Source organism: Tasmannia lanceolata, unplaced genomic scaffold (assembly GCF_043159265.1).
Source record: "Tasmannia lanceolata isolate RefF3 unplaced genomic scaffold, GAP_Taslan_0.1 ptg000002l, whole genome shotgun sequence".
Taxonomy (NCBI): domain Eukaryota; kingdom Viridiplantae; phylum Streptophyta; class Magnoliopsida; order Canellales; family Winteraceae; genus Tasmannia; species Tasmannia lanceolata.
In genome coordinates this window covers 44,535,267-44,561,584 of record NW_027518679.1, presented here as the reverse complement: position 1 = coordinate 44,561,584, position 26,318 = coordinate 44,535,267, and the positions used below count along the sequence as shown (strand labels likewise).

Here is a 26,318-nt window from a genome sequence, read left to right as displayed (position 1 = left end):
CTACTCCACATTATCATATTCCGGGCAATGACACGAAGCATTATAAAGTCAGGCCTCACGGTATGCAAAGCAAAATGAGTGTGAGGAATAGAAAGCCTAGATGCCACGACCTCTGATTCTGTCTGCAATAAGTAACATGGTCAATCTAGTGTTCTAGTGAATGAATGAATAGAATCGGTGTTTTAATAGTATTTGCATTTAAAACTTTTGGAAAAACATTCGTTCTATCGACTCTAAAAATCCCAACAACAGAAAATTTCAGAACCACTTGCTTAGGATAAACTTTACCTTCAAAAACATTAGAGCTAGTGCAATTGTAGCTCCAGGCGCAGTCACGTCAACATTAACAAGTGTTCCATCCATCATCTAAGCAATCCGGGGTCAGGCAACATAATCAACACATCAACAATGGCATGGAAAATATAGATGTTTGAGTAATTGAGTCAGAGAAAAACTGTATTCAGTTAACTACTAAAGCAAGGGAAAATCTGTATAGAAAAAATAACCAAGATCTTAATTAGTAATTCAGATACCTGCCCAGTTGTGCGATTCTGATCATCTATCGTTTGCACCATTTTCAAGGATTTATCCTATGAAGGGGAAACAAATACACAAATTTCATTATGAGATATATCAGAAGATACTTGAGGGTCGTTTGGAAACGCGGATTTTGAATCCAGGTTTTTAGTATGAAAACAGTGTAAAACAGGGTTCATGAACTGGCTGCTGTGTGCGGTCCTGGCAGCGTTTCTTGGATTTTAAGTAAGAAACCCAGGTTATAGAAATCTCATGATGGGGGAGCGGTTTCTAAAACCTGGTTTTCTTACTTAAAATCCAAGAAACGCTGCCACGACAGCATGCAGCAGCTTGATCATGAACCATCTTTTACACTGTTTTCAAACTAAAAACCTGGATTCAAAAATCCGCGTATCCAAACGGCCCCTTGGGGTTAGGATGAGCCTTTTCCATAATGGTCAGAAAACAGGTATAATGAACAGTTAAATGACAGGTTGCGTACCATGAAAAGGAAGAATATTAAAAAGACAAGAAAAAAATGTGGAGTTATATAATTTAAAACAGCGTACATGATGAAATTCTTTGCCACCAATATACTGGAAAAGCCGATCCACCAAAGTGTCCATGAAACCAAATGCATCTCTGCCTTGACCTTCAATTAAAGTTTAATTAAGTTTACAATTGTAAAGCTTCACACAATAATTATTCAATTATTTATAGGGCAAAAGACATACCTAAAGCTACAAGACCCAATGCAGAACCTGCAGCAACAGCATAACCTTCTCTCTCAAGTACATTATCACCACCACTTCTACGACCTATCTCACCCTGTAAAGAAAGTTGGCAAAAATATGATACCGCCTAACTTAATGTGTAGTAAATAGTAAATCCGGTCTGGTAGAAAATGAAACTTTGAAGTGATAAATTCACAAAAAAATTGGCACGTGAAAATTAAAGATATTCCAGAGTGGGGATAGTGATCGAGGACAGAAAAAAATTGTAACCGCACAGTGCATACTATAGGCTTAAAAGTTTAAAGATTATGTATGCATCATTCAAAGTACTGTGTCTATGAATAATCTTTTAGAATCAAAAGCACATCAGGAAATATAAAGTCAATTTTTGTAACACAAATCAAGGGATTTATACCAAAGGTCCACTCTGAGTTCCAAACTTTTGCTAGTGATCCTTAAATCAAGATCTTATTTCATCCAATTAACTTCTTCCAAGTTTTTGTTTTTATCATTTCTCAAATATCCATGATTCCATCAAGACTGTCTTTCATCCAATAAACTTCTTCCAATTTCTTGTTTTTTATCATTTTTTAAAATATATATTATGAGTTTAAAATAAATGCAAATGTTAGCATGGGGCACATCATTGTTTATGTGTAATTCCTTAAGCTTATGATTAGTTTACATTAGTAGTATGGGGCCGATACCAAAGAAAGAAATATTCATGTTACTTAAACCAGCACTCTCCCATGAAAAATATTGAAGACCTCGAATATAGTTTCTTTGCCAGTCGTTAAGAATTTATAAAGTTCAGTTAGATTTACATCATTATTTATGAGTAAACCCTTAAGCTTATAATTAGTTTACACCAGTAGGATGGGGCAAATCGAACCTATATGGCAACTTATGTAAATAGTTGAACTTCATATATCCATATAAAGTATGAGCTCGTGGATTGGAGTTCAATCTCCACGAATTTTCTTTTTCTTTCATATCCTTTCTTCTTCTCTTCTCGTACTACCTTCAGTCTTGCTTCTAGGCCATATCTTTCTTCCAAACAAATTGATTGAAGAGGATTTATTATTAGCAATCCCAGTGTTTAAAAGACTTTGGATAATGGCCTTGAGACGATAATGAAATTCGGCGGTGGAATCGATGTGCAGCGGAAGCGAGATTGCGCAAAAAACAAAAAATTTTCGTTTCCACCGACCAAACCAAGATCCTAGTTACTAGATAAACCCGAGGTGATGAATTGAAATACAAGAATATAAAACATACCAAATCGATTGATGATTAGGGCTGCAAATGAGCTGAGCTGAGCCGAACTTTGGGGTGTTCGCGCTCGGCTCGCTTAGTTTGAGCGTCGGCTCGTGTTTGTGACGAGCTTTATACTAAGGGCTCGTGTTTGGGTCGCCAAAATTCAACAAAGCTCGAGCCCGGCTCGGCTCGTTTAGTAAACGAACGAAAACCCAAATCAGCACTATTCTCCCGATTCTAAACAATTTATTCACGAAAAATTTGTTGAAATCATGCCCAAATCAGCAAGCTACATTTGTGCCATGGTAGAAATTATCATGAAAACCCTCTTCCTTCAATCAGTTTCCCAAAAAAAAGCATACCCAAATCATTTATTCACAAAAATCAGAAACCCTAAACATAGATATATGAAAGAAAGAGTCCATCTCAAAAAAAAGATATTTGAAAGAAATCAGAAACCCTAGATTTTTAAATCTCAAAAAATAAACCCTAAATCCTAGATCGTTGAAACCCTTGAAAAGAAACCCCTAGATTTTTAATTCTAAAAAAAATAAACCCTAAACCCTAGATCGTTGAAACCCTTGAAAAGAAACCCTTAAATAGCTATAAAACAAGGATAAAAAAAAACCCTCAAGCCTAGCATTTTTGGTAGATTTAGGGTTTCACCAAAAAAATAGAAAATACAACACTAACCTGGAGTCCTTTGAATCGTTGAATGGAAGCTGATTGAAGGAAGAGAGCACTGGCGAAATAGCTCGAGGGTATATGGCTTCTTCTTCGAAACCCTCGTCCTTTTTTTCAGACGGAAGGAACAACCTTTTGAAGGAAAAAAAGCTTCTGGTTCGTTTGCACGAGGAGCACTACGAAAACCCTTACTTTTCTCCCTTGTGTTAACGGAAGGAACATGTCGAAAACCCATATTTTTGCCCTTGTGTTAACGTATCGTGGCCACACCTAATCAGCCAATGGGAAGCGACTTTTGAACTCTAGCGCATTAGTGTAGGTGCGCTCTAGCGCATAATCTTTTTCCTCATATATATAATCGGTGCTTTAAAGCTCGGCTCGGCTTTATGAACCGAGCCTAAAAAGTTCATGAGCTTGCCCAAGCCGAACTATACAATGCTCGAGTTCGGCTCGTTTATTTGACGAGCCTAATTTTTGGGCTTGGGTTCGGCTCATTTAGTAAACGAACGAGCCCTAGCCGAGCTTTTAATGAGCCGAACCCAAACATGTTCGTGATCCGGCTCGGTTCATTTGCAGCCCTATTGATGATTACTGCCAATCACTGCTTGATCTAGTCCCCGCTAGGTGCTCGGCGTTTCGCAAACCCAAGCCGCCTCGGAAGTCCAAGTAGTAGCTCCTCTCATCACGTGGTTTGAAGGAGGAAGTAGAGATGTTCTTTGTGGGATCCAATCCCAGCATAAAAACTGAAATCCACATCGCTTCCTTGTTCTTACAAGAACTAGAAGCAAGAACTAGAAGAGACAGAGAGAGAGAAGAAGAGGGAGAAAACAAAGAAAACTAGAGGCAGAGGGTTGGACGAATTTTAGAGAAGAAAATTTATACAATTTTGTGTGTTGAAAACATCCACACCCATCCTAAAATTTATACAAATGCATTTGCATATCCTTTTTACAAACAATGTTTTTCGAAAACCTTTGATAAACAATTTATCAAATCCGTCTGACCAGAAATTCTTTAATGGGCCTAGTTGAGATCGAAACTGTAAATGAACTTCCTTTACAAGAGAGGTGGAGGATTCCTTATTGGGCACCACTATTGATCCCATGTGTTTGCTGATGACCCAGTACTAACCTCTGGTAATCTTATTTGGACTACAATTAGTTAAACCAAAGCCATAAGGTGCGCCCACAGACCCTCTCTGGTCTAAAGGATATTTCCAAGGGTCCTGTCTGACAGAATAACCTTATCCAAATCCTTGTCCACAAGTTATTCTGGAAAGTGATTCGTTCAGTGCGCGAGCCAATCATTGAACCCATTCCACCTGGTTTGGCTCAACTACCCCGGTGACCGAGATAGACCACCCTAATGAGTGTATGGAGGCAGGATCGATGCTGGTTGTGTACAGGTACGAGATGTCTAATCTTATCTCTCTGTCACACAATATCTATGTGCATGACTCATCCTACAATGCTACCTAAGGACAAACATGTGTCTAGACGCACATCACACACTGTCGTAAATACCTAATAGATGTCACGTGTAAATAAATTATAGTTTCTATATGATAATTACTGGCTTTTAGGGCATACACTCTAACAGATAATCCCAACATTTCTAACCAGGGACGTGGCAAAGACTTCTAGCAGATGTTGTCATTAATCTGGTGGTAATAACACATCCCTGTTTAGAAGTAATGTCAATATACATTCCCAATTACGAGCATGCCACTTTAGTGGTAATAACAAAATTTACAAGTAAAAGTCCATTCTAAATAACCTCAGAAATTTTATTGATCAACCAACACGGTCCTGTGGGAAAATATTAAAACCTCCACATTTTTTAGCAAAATAAATGATTTTTTTGAATGGTTATGAGCAAAATAAATGCTATTACCTAACTTTGGAAATAATGGTACCATACAAAGAAATATTCTTGTTACTTGAACAAATTTATCAAGGCCACTCTGATTAGACTTAGGGAATAAGTTCTAACTTCTAAGCATAGGAACCATTCTATCGATGTAAAGGATAAAGACTTACCGGCGAACATTTTTCGTAAATACCTCTAATGACCAACACCTAAGCATCTAAAATAACAAAATGTTGACACTCCTCTTCCAGGAATAATTAAAAATATATATATGCTACAGATTACCAAAACCCAGGCAGGATGAGTACACTATCTCATGGAGCCTACGTGAAGATAATAAGAACAAAAAGAATCAATTGCATTGTAAGGAGCTCAAGTGACAGCCAAGGGCTAGATCTTAATTGTTAAAGTATAAAAGATTAAATAACGCCATCTCCAACAGCTTAAGCTTATGGAGTAACTGGTTGTTTCACATGGTATCAGAGCAAAGATCCTCGGTTCAAAACTCCTTGATATTAAAAATAGAAAGTACTTCTATTTTCTAGTAGAAAGACTATACAGAAACCAGAGTTCTTTCATGTTTCTTGACAGAACCCCTTTCATACTCTTCCTATTCCAATTAAAATTCCCTTGTCCAGTTTTGTTAACTCGCATTCTTTGCCTTCATGTAGTGTACCTCACGAGCAGTAATTACAGGTATATCTGAGAACTAAAGTAATAGATACAACTCAATCTGTCGACTAGTCATCATCTGTGTCTGTAGATCTGGTGTTAGAATCTTCTGCTTCAGATCTTCTAAGTTCTAATAGTTGTTCATAAAGGTAAAAGAGCTTGTACTTATCATCCAATTGCTAATGTGGTTTTGTTTCATAATTTGCCTATTTCCTATCAAAGTTTTGCATTGTCTCTTTCTTCTGTTTCTTTACCTAAAACATGCCAAGAGGTTCTCTCTCACCATTGAAGGAGGAAAGATATGGATGAAGAAATGGTTGCACTTAGATAGAATCATGCATAGGAACTATGATGTTAAAATCCAAGAGATTTAATTGTTGAGAGCTTCAAGACAAAAGCTAAAACTAAAGATGCTAGGCCTGGGAAGGAAAAGAGAAAAGATTAGAAATCCATGCTCTCGAGTCAGGTTAAATTCAGATGTATAATTGAATCAGGTACAAGTCATAAATTAGCCCATGTTCTGAGAACTTGAAGACAAAAGCTAAAACTAAAGATGCAAGGCCTGGGAAGGAAAAGAGAGAGGATAAGAAATCCATGCTCTCGAGTCGAGATAAGATGTATAATTGAATCAGGGACAATTCATAAATTAGCCCATGTTCTGAATATTGATCAGGGGATGGGTATAACAAATCAACCGAGAAAAATGTCTTGAGCCACAATAGGAAAAATATTTAGAATTATGTTCCACACATGAAATCTCTATAATACCCCCCATCAAAATTTAGTTTAGACAGGCCAATTCAAACGATCTTGCAATAATTTGTCAAGCAGTATGTGACCAAAAAATAATTCAAATGTGTAGTACAAACCATATTTACCAGGCTGGGAAACGAATTCAAGAAGCGAAACGTGAAACACAAATGGGAAAAATATGAAAAAATAGAGGGGAAACAAGAAACCGAAGAAACGCATCAGAAACATTTCATACACGATACAGAAACATTAATAAAAACGCATATGAAACACAAGGAAAACACGAAATATGGTTTTGTAGATTTAAATTTTTTTTAATTTCAAATATCTATTTGAATGTTTCTTCTTTCTTTTTTATTATTACAATATGCTATTGTTTTCCGTATTATTATCGATTTCACAATTTTTTGGTATTTTTACAAAACAATTTTCGTACGTTTCACACATGTTCCCCATATGTTTCACATACATTTTCTACGAGTTTTCCATACATTTCTCACACGTTTCGCACGTGTTTCACATAAATTTCACATATGTTTCCCATGTATTTCTTTTATCACGTTTTGGAAACGTTTCCGAAATCCGTTTTAGGGAAACGAGTTTTCCATCCGCCCAAGGAGTTTTTGGCTACTATGGTACAAACAAAACAACAGACCGGATCATATAAACATATACAGAAAGTTATATTGATAGTGAGGCTTGTAACATTTCTTTCTGTTTTTCCGGATTTTTGTTTCAGTCCTTTCAACATTTCCGACTTTTCTCAATGTGGCTAAAAAGACAATTCATATCTACTTGACTCAACTCATATAGCCAAGACAGAATTCAGCAACTCGATTCAATTTTTGCAACAACCCATTTGAAAAAGAATAGCAAGATGTTATCCTTCATTCTAACAGTTTGATAATCATGACATAATTTTCACCCATAATAAATGCTAGTAGCAAAAAAGCTGATATACCCAAACTGCAACAAATCTACAAGAAAATAATAGGCATTCAGCTTCAAATAATCTAGAAAATTCAACAACTAATTGTTTCACTAGGTTAATGATAGTGCATTTTAATGATATGCGTGAGGCATCACAATGATATTTGTTTGACATATGAAAACTATTTAGAATCATGCAAGAAAAAAAAGGAAACAATATACCAAGAGGATTTTCATAGTCAGCTGGTGTGCTGATCCTTCATAAAGAAGCCCAACAGCCATGAGTGCAGCTGACTGAAAATTCAACAAAGAAAATTAAGGGCTATAAGTACAAATGGATGCACCATTCAAAAAAAGTAACAAATGGATGCAGCTTATGTAATATTGTTTATGAATTTACAAATCTCATTATCTACATCAAGATATTAGATTTGTCTGTAATATATTACAAACTCTAAATAGCAAATCACAGTTAGGAAAACAAATCAGATCACAATGACCAATTTCACAATTGCAATCAGGTTGAAACAGAAAAAATACAAAAAATAAAATAAAATGTTGAAGTATAAAAGATTAAATGACGCCTTCTCTAACAGCTTAAGCTTTTGGAGTGATTGGTTGTTTTAAATGGTATCAGAGCAACAGGTTCGGGGTTCAAAACTCACAATTCCTTGTTATTAAAAATGCACATGTAATGGCCAACCCAAAAGAGGGGCCACATGTGCCAAGTATAGGGCAACCCTCAAAAAGAGGGGCCACACGTGAGGGGAAGTGTTAAAGTATAAAAGATTAAACGACACCTTCTCCAACAGCTTAACAGCTTAAGCTTTTGGAGTAATAGGTAGTTTCACAAAAACAGAGAAAAGTGAAGATTTCATATCAGAAAGGATTAGCTACAATAAAAAGTTATAATTTAAATTAGCCAAGCTTTGAATCAGTCGCTTACTCTATTTTCCAGGAGATACAAATGCTAACAAACTAGATCGGATCGGCCAATTTCTATATTGCAAAACATGAAAAACAAAAACTAAAACTTCAAAAACTCGGATCAGCAAAAATCAGCAGCAATGTAAAATTATTAGTCAAATCAGCTAATTTGAATTAGTTAACTACTCTTCAATATACGAGCGGGTATTGGACTTCTTACCTTTTAACCATGCAACTTCGAACATAAATGGAAAAAACACCCTATAACGTTGTTGTATCTTTAGATGTAGGCAAGTTCAAGTGGCAGTAAGTACTACATAAAGGAGAGAAAGCCAATCTCCCTTACATAAGGGGAAACACCAAAGCATAAAACATAAGACACTGGTGCACATCAATAATCGAAAACGTAAAATAAAAGTAGGCTATGATATGCTGATTGTATGTAGGGTAAGAAAGCGACCTTGTTAAACACTCAAAATATTAACTGAAACCAAAGTGAAATTTGGAAGTTGCAACATTATCATAAAGCGGCAACATCATATCCAAATTCTCGCCAAGCCTTGTATACTTGGTGAAGTAAGAAAAAGAGAACAAATTCCCACCGAAGGTTTGTTGTGGATAAGTGTTAAACAATGAGAGAAAGAAACAGCAAGCATAAGCTTTGTTATTAACAACAAATCTTGTACTTTAAAGTTCAAGCATATGGACTGGTTGTTTGTGATTTTGTGCAAAAAAAGGGCGGCCCAGTGCACGAGGCTCCCGCCATTGCGAGGGGGGGGGCGCTGGATGTACGCAGCCTTACCCCTGCTTTGAAGAGAGGCTGTTTCCAATACTCGGACCCATGACCACCAGGTTAAAATGGAGCAACCTTACCGTTGCACCAAGGCTCGCCCTCTAAACTGATTTTGTGTGCATAACAAAAAAACTGCCACCCAGATGCCCCCCACATTAATGACATACAATCCGAACATCTAAACTGAGAAAAGATAAATAACTGCCACCCAGATGCTTAAGTTCATCAAATGTGTTTGGAAGGAGTGAAATATTACAAAAAGTCAGCATGTTCAAATTTCATAGCATGATTAACGATGAATGAGATTCAACGTACTAAAGATATGAGGCAAAAAGATGCCTTCAAAAAAGAAAAACAATGGCCAATACCTGCAAAAGTGTTGGCAACTCCAACTCTGGGAAGCTAGGTGGATGCCGAGAAGAAATATGCAGATAAATCAACTGCAAGGCACCATTATAATTTGTCAAGTCAAAAATATCTTCACAAAAATACATAAATCGAAAAACACGGATCAGCAAGTTATTGTTGAAAAGCCAAAAATGAAATTTTTGGATTCAAGACAATATTTTTGTATATACTTTCAATTTCATTTCTATAATTTTAAACCAAAGATCATTACTTAGCCTTCTAAGTGATCAGTACCTAAACAAAATCATCTTCGTTAACCCCCCCCCCCCCCCCCCTCCTCTCTCCACACACGCACACCCACACACAAACCCCAATTGTACTGAGCATTGAAAGTAACCCTATTAGTGATTTAGAGTTTAGAGCGGACCGTACCACCTCAGCAACAAAGTCAACTCATCAATTCTTTTCAATAAATTATATATTAAGATGAAATGGTAGGGAAGATATTTTGAGATTTTCTCAATCAATTGCATGAGATTTTCTCAAATTTTATAATGTCTTGATTGGCACCCGCAATGCAACAATTGATTATGGATAACTTTTTGTTCCTTCTATTAAAAGCAACCTAAAATATCGAAGATAAACATATCCCAAAAAAAAGAATATTATCACTAGGCTCTATCAATAACATCAGGACACAGCAGTCTCTATGGAGGTGAGATGTACTTAGCATAGGATTATGGTGCTTTACAAAGTAGGAAGCGTTGGATCTTTACAGCCCAATATTTTAGCAAGATTGAATAAAAAAATATGAGTCACAAGGTGTTCAAGTCAAAATTGTAAAAAACAATTACTTTTTCAAACAACGTGTCCATTAAGTGACATACAAATAACGGAATGACTCATAATTTAGAAAACCTAGCAATGAAATGGCTATCAACAATAAGAACACCAATAAAATTTGGCAAAGTAAAAATATGGAATGGACTTCTTTTGATGGACTTGCTTTCTCGCCTCAAACTTATTTTATTCTCCGCGCTCTTCCGCCGAGCTTTCGATGACAGCATCAGGGCATCATACACGCTGAGATTGATAACTTGTTGCTAATATAATTAGATCATATACAAAATGTGACAGGACAACGCATGACTTTACCTTTGATATTGCAGGCTGCATGGTTCCCCTATGAGATGCTGCAATGCCAAGCAATATTCCGACTGTCGTGACTTCATGTTCCTATTACAACAACACTTAAGTAATGAAAAACAGAAAAGAAAAATTCCAAACTGAAAGTTTACAGAACATGATAAAAGTGAAATTAATGGAGTTGAAGACTCAAAGGCAGAAAAACAAGTAACAAACATTATTCAATCTATATGCCACGTCATTCAAGATTGAGGATTACAGCCTAACAAATTTTTGAAATTAACGGATGCAAGTAACAAAAGAATATTTAAACCCAATCATACATATACAGTATGATATGCTTTATTAGGATTATCAAATAACTCTTTACAACACTATAGGAATAAATGTATCCTTTGGTGGACCACCTCGGTTCTCCTTATTTATTAATGAAGTTTGCAACCATTAAAAAAAACATCATAGGAATGAATAATTATCATCATATCCTCAATCTCCTTTCGAGCAGTTTTCAACTAGATTATCACCATTTGCAAATGAATCTCCTTGCTGGGATGCTAGTCGTTATTCAATTATCAGCAGATAAAGTGGGATTTCTATCTTATAATTAATGTTATAAAGGATATAACTAGTTTACACCTGGAAAACAACATGATAGGATATAACTAATGTTATAAAGGAGTAGGATTTCTATGTTGCAAAGGTGAGATCATGGGTTTGATAAAGTTGATTATAGAGTAAAATCCAAGTGCAGCTTTAATATTATATATGTGCATATTTAAAATAATAAAAAATTTATTATATATGTGCAAGATTAAAGTGATTCCACACGAAATGCAAGAAGTTTGATAAATCAGACATACAGCAGTTTCGATCACAATAACTAGTTCACAAATCAAGGATTAGCTTTGGTTTCAGCCAAGAATATGTTGGTGCACAATGTAGAAAAGTCAATCACTGAAATAACACATTCTTAAAGAAATTGTGCCATATTAAGTCTAAATTCACAACAATCAAGACAACCAAATATAGGCATGGAGAGATAAGACAAACAGTACAAGCATTCCTAAGTCCTAACAGTATAAATTACCCAGTTTGATCAACACCGAAACGGATAGAGAATGAACCGTAAGTGTGAATTTAGAGCTTTATTGATATATCATTTGTTCCAGGGTGTATTTACACCGTAAATTTAGAGCTTTGGTGTATATCATTTCGTTTGGGTTGGCTATCCTTCGGTTCGGGTTGGGTTCAACCCGGAAAAAAAAGTCGGGTCGGGTTGGCTATCCTTCTGTTCGGGGTCGGGTTGTGTTTTCTCAAACCGGGTTGAGTTCGGGTTGAGGGCTTGGGCAACCCGACCAAGTGAAACTGACATTTTATATCATTTTTTTAGTAAGCTTAAAAAGTCAGGTTGAACTCGGGTACGGACGGGTTCGGGTTGGGGAAAAAAAAGGTTCCTCGGGTCGGGTCGGGTTTGGTTGAGCCTCATCGGGTTGAAACTCGTGTCGGGTCAGGTTCGGGTTGAGTAAAGGGTTCCTCGGGTCGGGTTCGGGTTGGCCTCAACCTGACCCAACCAGACCCGAGTTGCACCCCTAGTTTCGGATGACATTTAGAATCACAATTGACATATAGTAATCGATAGGTTAGCTAGAGCTACTTTTATTAACGTGAATGTGTGGTCTTCACACCAAATGAGATAATAACCTTTTTTCAAGATGCCAATTTCTCTCCACTCTTTCCACCACGACAGCCCAAAGATTTTTGGAAGGATTGCCAACCCCCAATAGGGAGACTGAGGTAATGGATTGGCAAACAGTCCACCATGCATCCAAGAACATTAGAAAGCTCGGAACATATGGAACTTCAATATAAATGCCAACAGAAGAGCTTTCAGAGAGGTTGATTCGCAATCCAGATACCGCTTTGAACCAACTGAGGGCGGCCCACACATTGTGATGTTATTCATCGCTGTTGTTGGCAACGAATCATAAGATAATCGCAGTGTCCACATATTGGAGATGTGTAATAGAGATGTTAGGTGCAATTGTTATACCATTGATGAGTCCCCCTCTCCTTTGGATTAGAAATCAACTAAGTTAATGCCTCTCCAATACGTTCAAAAAGAAAAAGGAACAGTGGGGTTTACTGGCAGCCGCGGAAATAACCAACAGAATCACCGTTAATTAAGATAGAGAAATGGGGAATTAACTTTAAGAGAAATAACCACTTGAGAGTTGAAATTTTTTGTGTGGTGATTGAGGAAGATCCCCTATATCAAAAAATTAACTGGATAGTGCACCTTTGTTGGAAGAAAACTTGTGAGGCAAAGAAGCAAGAAGCGAAATGTGGTCACTTGCTCTAATCTGGAGGCCAAATATCGTGCGATGCAAGTGAGTTGTTGTGGTTGAAGATTTATGGAAGGGATGGGTTTCGTGATTGACAAGTTAATGGAAATGTTTTGTGACAATTAGGCAGCAAAATATATAGCCAGTAACCCAATGTTCCATGAGCGGAAAAAGAAGAAGAAGTACATTGTCAATTAAAGCACATTTAAGCATACTGTCGATTTTTTCGTGAAATAGTTACTAACAAGTGCCGAGTAAATATTCACTCCATGTGTGAGGTCCAAGGATCTGTTGGCAAACATTTTTAGAAAGGCATGAAATCAGTTCTGCATAATTTGTTTCAAGCTGGGCATGGATAATATCTGCACTAAATACAAATATGAACTGCGTCTAATAAAATAAGAAATGACAACTTGATTGATCATTGCTAAGATTTCTTCTACTTATTTTTTACTTAACAGCTCCAAGTGAAATACAATATGAACTGCGCCTAATAAAATAAGAAATGACATGATAAAAAAGAGGATCCAAACTGAACCAAAAAATTTGAACACCAATAGCATATTATACCTGAGAGAGATACTGATACACATCAGTGACTGTCAAAACACGCAAATGTCCATGCAATCCTAATGCAAGGAGGAGTCCTGCATGCGTAACATTTGGCTCCTCAGGTTTATTATACCCTATCCATGTTCTTGACATTTTCCCCTGACATGCAACAAACCACCATGTTAAAATTACTAAGTTCAAGACAAACAGCTAAACATGACAAAACATCTAAATTGATACTGGCCAACTATGCAGCGGAATACAACAAAATCATTATAACAAATGCCCTAGGTACAATGGAGGTCCTTGTAAACATTAAATGTAGAACGATTAAGCAAAAAGAGTAATATTTTGTAAGTCTTGAGACTCGCAAAGATAAACCTGAGAAGGAGCCAGTCTTAATCCAACAGCAACACCATTGTGAAACTCTGGCCAAGATCTAAGTTCCGGCATATTCCGAATATTTGGGTCTAGATTGACCTATTCAAGATAATTCTTAAGAGTTAAGGAATTTATGAGGAAAGATGAAATCTATATAAGCAAGGATATCAGGAAACATTTTCAATGAAAAGAAATGAATCATAAGAATGCCACATGAGAACTAAACTATGATTGACCAAATGACCAGCCATTATAAATCAAAGAGATTGCAATAAAAAAGTATATATCGCACCCATAACGATCAACCAGAGGAACAGATCCCATAAAGTGAAAGAAACAAAGTAACATAAAAAATTGTGACAAAAAATCATAAAAAGACCATGCAAAGTATAAACATCATTTCCAAAATTATTTGAGAATTTACAGTAGCATTTTGTTGCGCGGGTAAGCGACCGCCCAGAACAAGCTTTGGAACTGTAAGTGCCTACAAAATTGCCATAGCAACTATAAGAAATTACAGTGTAGATACAAGCACACCATATAACATAACCTTGAAATGTAATAAATGAGCTAAAATAGAAGAAAATTGGCAGCAGTTACACACCACAAAGAAGAAGAAAAAAGAAATGTTGAGGGTTTCACAAAAAAGGGGAAAGTACCTCAGTCAATAGAGTGGAGCTGGTAGCAAGAGTAAATGCGCCTCGGCCAAGAGGAAGAGCAGTAGTGCGTTGTGCAAGCTGCCATAGCTGGGCCTGCATTAAAGAATACAGAAAATAAAGAATTAATAATTAATAATTAAACTAAATATGATGATATCACACAACAGATCCGCAACAAATAAGAAAACCTCATGCCAAAAGTATATTAAGGTCAATAATATTAAGACCTCATGCCATATTAAGGTCAATAATATTAAGATCTCATGTGAATGATGTAAATACAAACCAACCACACCCTTCAACCAAATAGAAAGTAAATACAATATACCATAGTCGCCATTTCCCCCAACTCCTCGCCCATTTCCTCATCGCCTCCCCGTATGCTCCTTGTCCAAAAATTCCTCTTATCGCATTCTTTATTTCCTCCTCAACTATCAACACCTTGTTCTCTACCACCCGTAAAACTTGGACCCCACAACTAACTTCGATCCCAATCTTCAAAACTTTCATCACAAGTTTCCAGTTGTAGAGCTGCTCTGCAGACACCGGCCACATAACCATTGGTTGGCCAGTGCAAACACCATCTAACATTGAATTCAAGCCGCACGGGATGGTTCAGAATGAGAATCCGCGAGGCATAACCCAATTATAATAAAGCCCTTTTCATTCAATCTCTCTTTCCATCAGACAACCATTCAACAAATTCTCATCCTGGTTATCTCTAATCACTCAAACGAATGGCAGATCAGAGGCTTCCAAAGCTGACCCAATCTCCACTAACTGAGAATAAGAAAACCAATATAAACTCTGGAATCACAATCAGTTTCCTCCATTACAATTAAAAACAAGCATTCGTGTGAACTTTATTACGATGAAGTAATCTTAACATACTCAACTAGCTCATTTAAAGCTACTATATTTCCTAACATGAATCAAAACGTTGGTATGAAAGAACCCCTCCCACCACACGGCAAGAATAGCAAACGTAGAACTCTATTATTTTATATTACCCCTTACACAACAATTAACTTTTATGCTAATCTGCATGCTTAAATCAACAGCTCAAAGGCCTTTCTATAATCCTCAAAAAAAAAAAAAAAAGCACCGACAATACTTATTAGTTGAAAACTGAGAGATCTCTATCTTTCAAAATAGAATCAAACGCGATGTGCAGCAAGCGTCAATCTGAGATGTAAGAAACACAAGATTTGCGTGGTTAGGTAGTGTGCCTACTTCCAAAAGAGATGAGAGTTTTTACCACCTCAATTAGGATTACAAACCCTCTTTTTCTCTTAGCCAACAATACGCCCAAGAAGGCTAACCCTAATATGCGGATTACATATTAATGCCACTACAATTACCAACATACCATTACGAAATAAATCGAAAATTGGATTTTCCTTCAAGAGAGCTGGCAAGTAAACCACAGCAGGGGCGAACCGCCCCGGCAAGCATGGTTTTAAACTTCCTCGAAAGGACCAAAATGTTTCCATTCACATCCCCACAAAAACGAAATCTACAGCTCTGTTCAATTGCTTTCCAGGACATGGAAAAGAAACGAACCTTAGTTTTCTGTCGAGAGAACAAATTTGACTGTTCACTAGTTTTCTAGGGAACTTTTTTCTAAAAAAACAAGGCGTGTTAAATGTGATATACCGATGTGTTAAATTAATATCTCACGTCAACAAAAGTTTCTCTTGGTTTCATTTCTCTCCTAATCCGTCTCTCATAAGAGGAAACCATGTGCGACTAATCTCTCTCTCTCTCTCTCTCTCTCTCTCTCTCTCTCTCTCTCTCTCTCTGGTTCGGGAAGGGTTTAAAGGGCTTTTTAGTTTGGAAATCTGAAATAATGGAACCCTAGCCTTATTTCAGATTTGGAATCCTTTCGAAATCTGAAATAATGGAAACCTTTCAAAATCTGAGGGAGCATTGATAAGGAGCTAGGTTGCGGTTTGGGGAGGGCGCCGCCCCCTTCTCCATCGTCGTGCTCCACGGAAAAAAGTTACAAAGAATATAATCGCATTGCGAGGAAGAAGAAGGGGAAGGGATACGAATGCCTTTAAAATATTACAGGGATACGAATGACTTTAAAGATTTCTTTTCACCTTTTTTATTTTTTCTATTTTTTATTCGTTTATACTTTTCTTTGAGTTTCTTTTTTGGCACGTCAATTTCTCAAGGTTTCCGATCCAAGGAAAGCAACTTGAAAAGCCTGCATTATTTACTTGTACGTCATTATTTCCCCGGAATTTTGACTGGGCTTCAGGAAATTCGACCGAAATGGTCGGAACGACAAGTAATCACATAATATCCCCAGTGATTTTGATCTCTTTTTTGAGATTCAGAAATAGTAACCGATTAAAGTAGTCGAGTCGAGAAAGAGAGGGTTGAATCAAAATAATTATTTTTTAAGTTCTATTTCTATCAGAGCCACCGTATCTTATGTTGGGGTTCTTAGAAGGGATACCGGTCATTGTACTTTCTTATACTTTATTACATTGTAATTTTTTATTGATTTTACAGTTCTAGAGTCTAGACATGTGTTACAATGCATGTCACTGGATGTTTGATGTGATTAACCCATTATTCATGGCTTTCTTGCTTATGTGATGGTTTCTAAGTATGTATTTGTGCTTATCAAGGTTCCAAATTTCGGTTTCGTAAAGCGTTTCGGTCCTCACCAAAACCGAAATTTCCGACAAAAATTTCAAAATTTCAGACCAAAGAAAATAATATTTTATTTCATACAAAATTTCGGTAACTTGGCGGAAATTTCGGAAAAGTAATAAATAATTAGAAAAATCTGGATTTTTGGGTGAAATTCCTTCAATTTCAGCCGAAATTATGGTAAAAACAAAATTTCAATCCAAATTTCAGACGAATATTGTAACGTTTCAAGTATCTCCAATTTCGGTTTCGAGGTTGACCGAAACCCGAAATTTCGGATTTCGGTCGAAATTTAAAACCTTGGTGCTTATTCTAGCATTTCCAAAAGTTTCATCTTAAAATTCCATCATTTGCATATGTTTTTTAAAAGATTAAAAAATTTCATGATTTGCACGTGTTTCCATATGCTTTCGTCATTTTATAAGATTTCCACCGAAACCGAAGTGTTTCCATTGCCGTGCCAACCGAAACCGAAATCGAAACTGAAATTTAAAACCTTGCCTGCAAGCTCGACGCGCATGCACGTCGCTCACATTAGTCCATCAAGCATAAGCTCCCAACTGCTGATAATCCATTTTAAAAACCATAGCATACATTTCAATCAGAACCCTTCATCATTTGACAATATAGACATTCCACTACTAATCATCCTTAATGTAGCAATTTAACAGTAGTGCAGTTAACAAGCAAAAAAAAAGCACCTGCTGGAGGTCCTGATCAGAGGCACTTGGATTAACAGATGTTTGAACTGCAACAGGTCTCGCCGAGCATAAGAGGCGTCTGACCTAGTGTAAAAGAAAACTAGCTGTAAACATACAGATAATTCATTTGAAATAGAAGGAAATAGTTCCAAAGCAATTATGTGTCCAGATCAACGGTGCTATGCAAGAAAAACTACATAGTAGCAAATGCAAATATCCGCAACCAATAACAAACCTTAAAAAGGACAAACAACAATCCAAAATTATTATAAAAAAAAAAACTACACGACAAAGTGATTCTAGAGCATTAAATTATGTGGTAAAATGCATAATATAATTACACCACGTCCTCAAATACACAATAGGAGGGAAAAGATCACCATAATACAATTGAGACCCAGACTGCTAATAAAAAATTGAGTTGAAAGGAAACTAGGAAACATAGAAGACAGAGTCTGAGGAGAAATCGCAGTAATCCCTTGTCAAGAGATGGAAGCAACATATCAATCAGTTATACATTCTGTCTCAGGTTTAATGTAAAAAGTACCAACTAACTTATTTTGGGATTGGGCCTGTTCGCGATTGGAAGGCGTTCAATGTCAAAAACAAGAGCCAACTAGTTTCTTTAAAAGGATAAAAGGAAGAAAAAGAAAACAATTCGAAGGAGGGCAATTTAGAAGGAGAACAAAAAATCAGTAAGAAGGTAACTTTAGCCAAAAACAAGAGTAGAGAGGCAAAAAAGAAGGCCTCTGCCAACAAAATAGTTCCATACAAAAAACACAATAATTTGCAAGTGTATCTGTTTTCAAATTTCCTCTATGAATATCAGCACTGAAATCATAAAATCACATCAACATATCCACAAATTCCCTAAACAGTAAGCAATAACACCGAAGAGAACTTTTAGTATGTTTGACAGTTGAAAGAAAATCTCCTTCAATCCAAACATGAGGTAACAAGTTCTACCCCAATATACCTACTAAAAATTGTCGTTATGAGTATATATAGAGTGGAGTATAAATGTTAGTTCTGTTCTTTGTCCCTTATTTAGTGTATTTTAGTCATTGTAGCAATACTAGATGTGTTTGTTAATCTAAAGGCAAGGCTCTTTCGCTCCTGCTCTTTCACTCTTATCTTTCTATCCTCTCTGTCACATCCTCTCCTCTTCTCATCTTCATCTCTATTTTCTATCAATCCTAACCGGTTCAATCAAGCCTTGTGGTATCAGAATGGTTTTAAATTTCCGCCGAAACCTACCCATAACGACTGAAATGTTTGTGTCTCCATGCCCACCGAAACCGAAAACGAAACGACTGAAATGCATGAACCAAACTCATAAGCGTAATAGTGGTATGCTATATCAGTATGTGTTATATAATTATAGTTATATGAATTGAATGCAAAATGTGGTGCATGCATTATTTATAAATATTTATATGAGTTACATATGAAATTCGGTATGTACTAAATTATCAGACATGTGTGACAGTGCATGTCACAATGAATTCGATGTTTTTAATCCATTATAGATTGTTGTCTTGGTTATGGGATAATGTATAAGTGTGTATTTGTGCTTATTCTAGTATTTTTTAAGGATAGAAATTATATGGTAATTTAGGTAAAACTTTGGGACGATCAAGCACCCTAAGACTTCTATAAATCACACTATTACATGATATAATGACAAAATGCCCCTAAAACTGGTTACTCCATACAAGGGGGGAAACGATAGTGCCCTTAAAATATCATCTACAACAGGATAAGCCGTATAAAAAGGAATAATAGCTGTTTAGTATGTTCGACACCAAAATGATGCACAATTAGTGGCATACTATGCTCAATAATGATGATGAATTGTTTAGCACAAATTTGCCATCAAATGACACGCTCAAACATTGGTACCCATGCTTGTGAAGAAAAAATGACAGGTTAAATAATATAGTAGAAACAGACCTCATTCAATCGCAGATCACGGCCGTACCGTAATTGAGTGCTGGAGTTGAACATATGCTCCATACCATCTGCTACAGAACCATCAGGACAATCCGTGTCCTCGGCCATGACAGCATCCAATCCAGCCATATCAGAAATTGATGAAGGGATAGATACTGGATGCAAATGTAGCATGTAGGGAGCAGATATAGAGATCAAATTCACGCCCGTATGTGAATCGTTCTCTTTTACTTTTCTTGACTGTCCTAAACATGTCAAGGCTAAATCCTCTCGACCAACAAGAACATACGCAGACGCAGGCCAATCAGTGGGAGGACACTCGCGGCATTTGTCCAATGCCTATGAAGTCCAGAAAAAGACAAGCATTTCAACTTAAGAAGTTGATAAAATAGAAGATGCACAGTACAAGAATGAAACATAACCTTTTAATATCATTCTAATAAGAGGGATACTAGACTCAAAGGCGCCCTTGCAAAAAAAGGAGCAAAGAGCGCCCCCATTGGTAAGATCCCATTCAAGACAGTTGTGATCATCATTTTCTATGCCATCTTAAATGGAATCTGACCAATGAGGGCGCCCTTTGCTCCCTTTTTTGCAAGGGCTCTAGTGAGTCTAGAATTCCTCTTCCAATAATTAGCACACAATATTACTATTTTCTTAGAGCGTAATACTTTTCCACAAAAATGTTTTCAAATATTCATTAGTTTCTTTAACACTGGATTCTATTTGCAGGCAAAAATTGAAAATATCTACTAGCCCATCAGACACTAGGAAATATCAGGGAAAAAGAACTCACATGTCTCAGAGGAAGAGATACTCCAGCAGGTAGTAAGTCCAGTTGCTGATGGCCAAATCTTTCGGCAACCATTGCCAAGACAGTAAGTTCCTCAGAGTTACGGGATGATCCACTAGCAATATTACAATATACTCCCGTAGAAAGTTTCCTTCCAGTCCTTTCTGATCCCAATAATATACTGTAGAAAGACACTATTTTCCGTGCCAGGCTAACGACATAAATTCCATCTTTATATATTAGAGGTGGAAGGTCATTAATATTAGGTGAATGGCAACCATACTGCAAACAGCTTTCAAGCCATCTAAATAATGATGGTGGGATTTTCGGAACAAAAGAAGAAGGAAAAATCCCAACTTCCGGTGAGAGATAAGGGAAATCACGAAGATAATGGTCCACAAAATTCATCTCACCCAGGTAACTGGCAATATTGGATACAAGAATAACAAGAAGTCTTATGTCCCTGTAAGCACAAATATTTGGCGTTACTGTTACAATGCATCAAAGAATAAGGGATTGAGCCTCTAGCTCAATGGTCAAGGCTTTGTTCTTCAACCTAGAGGTCGGAGGTTCAATCCCAGCTTACCTACCAAAAAATGCATCAAAGAAGAAAGAGTGGAAAGAAATAAAAATAAAATAAAGCACAAAATCTGTTTCGCACAGTTGCTGAACAAATCAGGCCAAAAGAAACACTACACTATAGCTCTATCTAAAAAACTGCTATGTCCCTCATCAAAGAAATAAAATCAGCCAAGAAGAAAACAAAATCCACCAAAATGATATCATACAGATGCCACAAGAATTGATCTGATGTGACAGTTAAACATGGTCATTCATAAAAAAATGTGACCAGGAACAACATCAAATCCTCTATATCTTTCTCCTTCCCAAAAACCAAAGCCCTTGCGTGGCATATATGATTAATGAGTTTTGAGTTCTATCACTGGATGTACATCTCCTAGCTACTATAGTAAAGGTCTCCTTCCTATACACAGCTAGTAAAATACTTTAAAATGAATTTCTTGGTTCACACAACTCTCATAGTCTCATACAAGCAAAATGCTACAATCCTTTAACACCTTCTCGTATGTGTTCCGGTCGTGACGGAAATGGAAACATGTCGGTTTTGGATGAAAATTTCGAGGGAAGTCCTATAAAATTATGAAAACGTATCGAAACATATGCAAATGATAGACATTTGAGGTGAAACTTTAGGAAATGCGTGAATAAGCACAAAATACACAACATCAAACACCTAGTAACATGAACGACACGACATCCATAATGGTTGAACAACATCAAACACCTAGTGACATGCGTTGTTGTGCATGTATCATAATTTTGGTTTCAAGATGCATTTGGGTAACAGTATGCATTTCATTGGCGATAGAAATGGAAACATTTTGATCGTTTCGTTTAGGTTTTGGTGGAAATTTAAAACCATGAGTATATCTATTTTTGCAGTTAATTTTAGAATGACATACCTGTCAAAATATATTAACATAACCATTTTTAGCATCTTATGAAAATTTATTGCCAAAGAGAATAGTGCCAATGAGTTCTCCAAGCCACTGCCATTAGAAAATGCTATATTTCAAAGAGATACAAGCATGCAATAGCATCTTATGTAGAGTCTCTGATGCACCCTATAGCTACACATGCGTGTAGCAGATCCAATTCTTATGGCATTATGGGTAATTCAGTACCATAATCTCTTGTTCTTTCTCACCCTAGTCAACATTCTATCCAGCGATAATGTTTAGCCTAAGGATTTAGCCCTTCTTTCCTCCATTGATAAATTGAAAGGAAATACTAAAAGATAGCTTTATCATGTGTCCAACACATAGTTGTCGGCGTGGGAAACGGATATGGGAAGGAAAATGAGAAACGCAAGAAAAAAATAGAGGGGAAACGAGAAACGGGGAAACAATAAAAAAAATCATACCCGAAATGTCTTAGGAAACACATTAGAAAAGTTTCAGAAATGATAGAGAAATGTTAATGAAAACGCATGTGAAACACAAAGGAAAACATGAAATATATGGTTATATAGATTTAAATTTTGTTAAGTTCAAATTTCTTTTTGGATATTTCTTACTTTTAGTTTTTATTACGGTATACGTTGTTGTTTTCCTTTTTAATATCTATTCCACAATTTTTTTGTGTGTTTTTTTTAAATGATTTTCACAAGTTTCGGACATATTTCCCACACATTTCACATACATTTTCTACCGGTTTTTCATATGTTTCTCACGTGTTTCATATAAGTTTCTTATATGCTTCTCATGCATTTCGGAAACGAGATTCCCACCTTTTAGGGAAAACGACTCGGGCATTTCGGAAATGAGTTTCCCACCTTTTAGGAGAAACGAGTTTCCCACCTTTCCAAAATACATTTTAGGGTAAACGAGTTTCCCACCTGCCAAGGAGTTTCCTGCTGCTATGGTCCAACATGCTAAGCAGAGTTTCACATGTCATCATCATAACATATAGGATACAGCAAAATCTTTTCTTCAGTTAAGTGAGTCATAGAAGTTGAATCAAATTGAAGGAGGAAACCTAAAAGGACAAGTTTCGGCTATTGGTTTCGCACTAAAAGCAACAAAATAGTATACACTATAATGAAACTGTACAAAACCGAGAGATCTCTAATTTTCAAAATATGATCAAACATGATGTGGAGCAAAACCCGGCAAGAAGAGATGCAAGAAACACAGTCACACAATGCAAGAACACAAGATTTGAGTGGTTCGAGAGCGTGCTTACATCTACGGGAAAAAAGTTCCACTATTTCAGTTTATGATAGCAAAACTCTCCTTTACTCTCGGACAAGAAAAACTCACAGATCCTCACAACTCATAACCCTAAAAGGTGACTTAGCGTTATGACACTACATAAAGATATTACCGAAATACCCTTTAGCTCGAGATAAGTGTTCGTCACGCATAGTAGTTCACTAGGGTGTTGTATCCCCGCCAAAATACAAGGAAAACAACAATCTCCACCTTGCCTTGAATTCTTCAACTACCTAAAGATCAACTCCATTGTGTACTCTCTAGAACACAGCTATACACCTCCTGCACATGAGGTGCCCACCCCATTCCAAGGGTTGCCCCATCAATCATCAACAACTACTGATATTGGCCAAGGCCAAGAAGTGCTTGAATTTAGTTGTTGTAGCTGACTTTGCAAACATATCCATTGCAATGTCATTTGTATGTATTTTCCTCAAGTAAATAATTCGATTGGCCACCCACTCTGTTAATTTGTGATGTCTCACATGGATGTGTATAGCCCTATTACACACTATATTATTCGCCAGATGTATGGCACTTTGATTGTCACAGTGCTACAAGACTTCTCCCTGCTTCAGACAGTATCATGAACCAATCAAGCTAGCCAAATAGCCTCTGTGGCAGCCTCTCCTACTTCCATGTACTATGCCTCTATCGTAGACAAGGCAATCTTAAACTGAAGAGAAGCCTGCCAAGAAATAGACTCGCCCATGGTTAAATTTCGGATTTCGGCCTGGACCAAAACTGACATTTATACCTAAATTTTAAAAATTCCGGCCGACATTTTAAGCTTTACACCGAAATCACCGAAATTTCGGTTTCGGACTCAACCGAAACTGAAACCGAAATTTCAAACCTTGGGCTCGCCTGTTAATGTGAACATATAGCATGTAGTGGATTTCCTCTCATCCAAGTCTCCTGCATGGTCTGAATCTAAATAGCATGTCATTCATCTTGAATTTTACCGATCCAAAGAACAGGCCAAATCATCTAGTTCCTGTAAGTATCTGAAAATCCACTTAGCTGCATTACAATGCTCCTTTTTCGGATTCGACAAATATCTACTTACTACACAGAACTTGTGTCATATCTGGCCTTGTATAGACCTTAGCATTATTAGACAACCAATGGCACTACCATAAGGGATGTTAGACATGCATGCTCGTTCCTCATCCAAAGATGGGCATGAGTGCTTACCCAGCTTGAAGTGACACACCAACGCCAAAGCAATACTGACTGGTTTTGCATTTTTCATGTTGAACCTCTGTAACACGTGTTCAATGTACTTGGCCTGCAAAGCAAAAGCACTCTCTTTTTCTTGTCCCATCTAATTTCCATCCCAAGGATCATAGTAGAACCTATATCCTTCATGTCGAATTTTTGACTTAAATAGATTTTAACCTATCGACTTCTTGCCTAGTGTAAGTAGCAACTAGCATATCCTTAACATATAGAAGAAAATATATGTATGAATTATCATCAATAGCACAATAATAAACACAACAATCAAAGTTACTTCATTTGTACCCAATCGGCGTCATAAATGAATCGAACATCAAACTAGGTGACTACTTCAACCCGTAGAGAAACCACTTTAATAGAGACATGTGATCCTCTTTGCCTTTTTCAACAAATCCCTATAGTTGTTCCATACGGAATTGCTCCTCCAAGTCGACACGAAGGAATATTGTTTTAACATCCATCTGGTCTAGCTCTAAAGTATGCCCTATGACTGGACTCAACAATACCCGAATCGAGGTGTGCTTTACCACCTGTGAGAATATCTCGTTTTAAACAATGCCCTCTTTCTGGCCATATCCTTTCACGACTAGACGGGTCTTGTACCTTTCTCCACTTGTATCACAAAATGCCTCATTCTTCCTATATATCAACTTCCATCCAATTGTCTTGTTTTCCTTGAGAAGCTGCACAAGATCCCAAGTATGATTTCGATGGAGTGACTCCATCTTTTCTATCATAGCTACAACCCACTTATGACTTTCCCTGCCACTCATAGCATCCTAAAAACACTGACTTTCTTCGCTAGCAATAAATAAAGCAAAAGAAACAAAATCACCAAAACCATACCTGACTGGTTGCTTAGTATTCCAGTTTGGCTTTGATCGTGTTATGCTATGTGACGACATCATGACTGCTACATGATGGTTCTTCCCTAGAAGATTTCATCATGTCATTCTTACTATCGGATAATCTTCAATCATCAATATTGAATTGTGTTGTATCATGTTTTTCTTCAACATCTACATCCCATGATTCTTCTATCGGCCCACTAGTTTTCAACATAATAGTCTTATCGAATATCACATCCCGGCTAATCACCATCTTTTTCATAGTAAGATCCCATAGCTTATATCCTTTCATCCTTTTCTAAAAACAGAGAAATACACATTGTTGGGTCTTAACATCTAGCTTGCTCCTTTCTGCACTCCGAATATGCACATAAGCTAGGCATCCAACTATACGGAATACAGAGAAATCAATAGACTTTCTAGACCATAAATCTAAGTGAATTGTTGTAGATGGAGATTTGTTTATCACATAGCATGTCATACACATTGCACCCGTCCAAAATATCTTTGATAAATTTGAATAGTCTCATAGCCCTAGCTCTTTCAAGAAGGGGCAAATTCACCCGTTTAGCTATACCGCTCCGTTACAGAGTACCTAGGTTAGTGAAGTAATCTTGATTCCTTGGTCTTTGTTGAAGGCTAAGAAATCACCATCATTGTATTCCGTTCCATTACAAGTCCGTAGATATTTCAGTCGCTTTTCCATATGATTCTCAACTTCTGCCAACCAATGCTTGAATTTAGATAAGACGTCAA

At 36.8% G+C, this 26,318-nt stretch overlaps 1 protein-coding gene across 4 annotated transcripts in view; it reads right to left on the bottom strand.

Moving 5' to 3' along the window:
• EMB2771 (E3 ubiquitin ligase) overlaps positions 1-26,318 on the bottom strand; it is a 112,839-nt gene that overhangs the window by 36,679 nt on the left and 49,842 nt on the right. For all 4 annotated transcript variants that reach the window (XM_077376910.1, XM_077376913.1, XM_077376911.1 and 1 more), the window contains 15 exons: positions 20,681-21,140; positions 19,885-20,223; positions 17,932-18,015; positions 14,564-14,656; positions 14,329-14,388; positions 13,905-14,003; positions 13,542-13,682; positions 10,639-10,719; positions 9,504-9,575; positions 7,638-7,709; positions 1,251-1,344; positions 1,086-1,168; positions 534-590; positions 289-366; positions 1-122 (listed from right to left, as the gene is read on the bottom strand). In XM_077376910.1, the coding sequence (XP_077233025.1) occupies positions 1-122; positions 289-366; positions 534-590; positions 1,086-1,168; positions 1,251-1,344; positions 7,638-7,709; positions 9,504-9,575; positions 10,639-10,719; positions 13,542-13,682; positions 13,905-14,003; positions 14,329-14,388; positions 14,564-14,656; positions 17,932-18,015; positions 19,885-20,223; positions 20,681-21,140 (1,935 nt within the window). The remainder of the gene's footprint in view (positions 123-288; positions 367-533; positions 591-1,085; positions 1,169-1,250; positions 1,345-7,637; positions 7,710-9,503; positions 9,576-10,638; positions 10,720-13,541; positions 13,683-13,904; positions 14,004-14,328; positions 14,389-14,563; positions 14,657-17,931; positions 18,016-19,884; positions 20,224-20,680; positions 21,141-26,318) is intronic.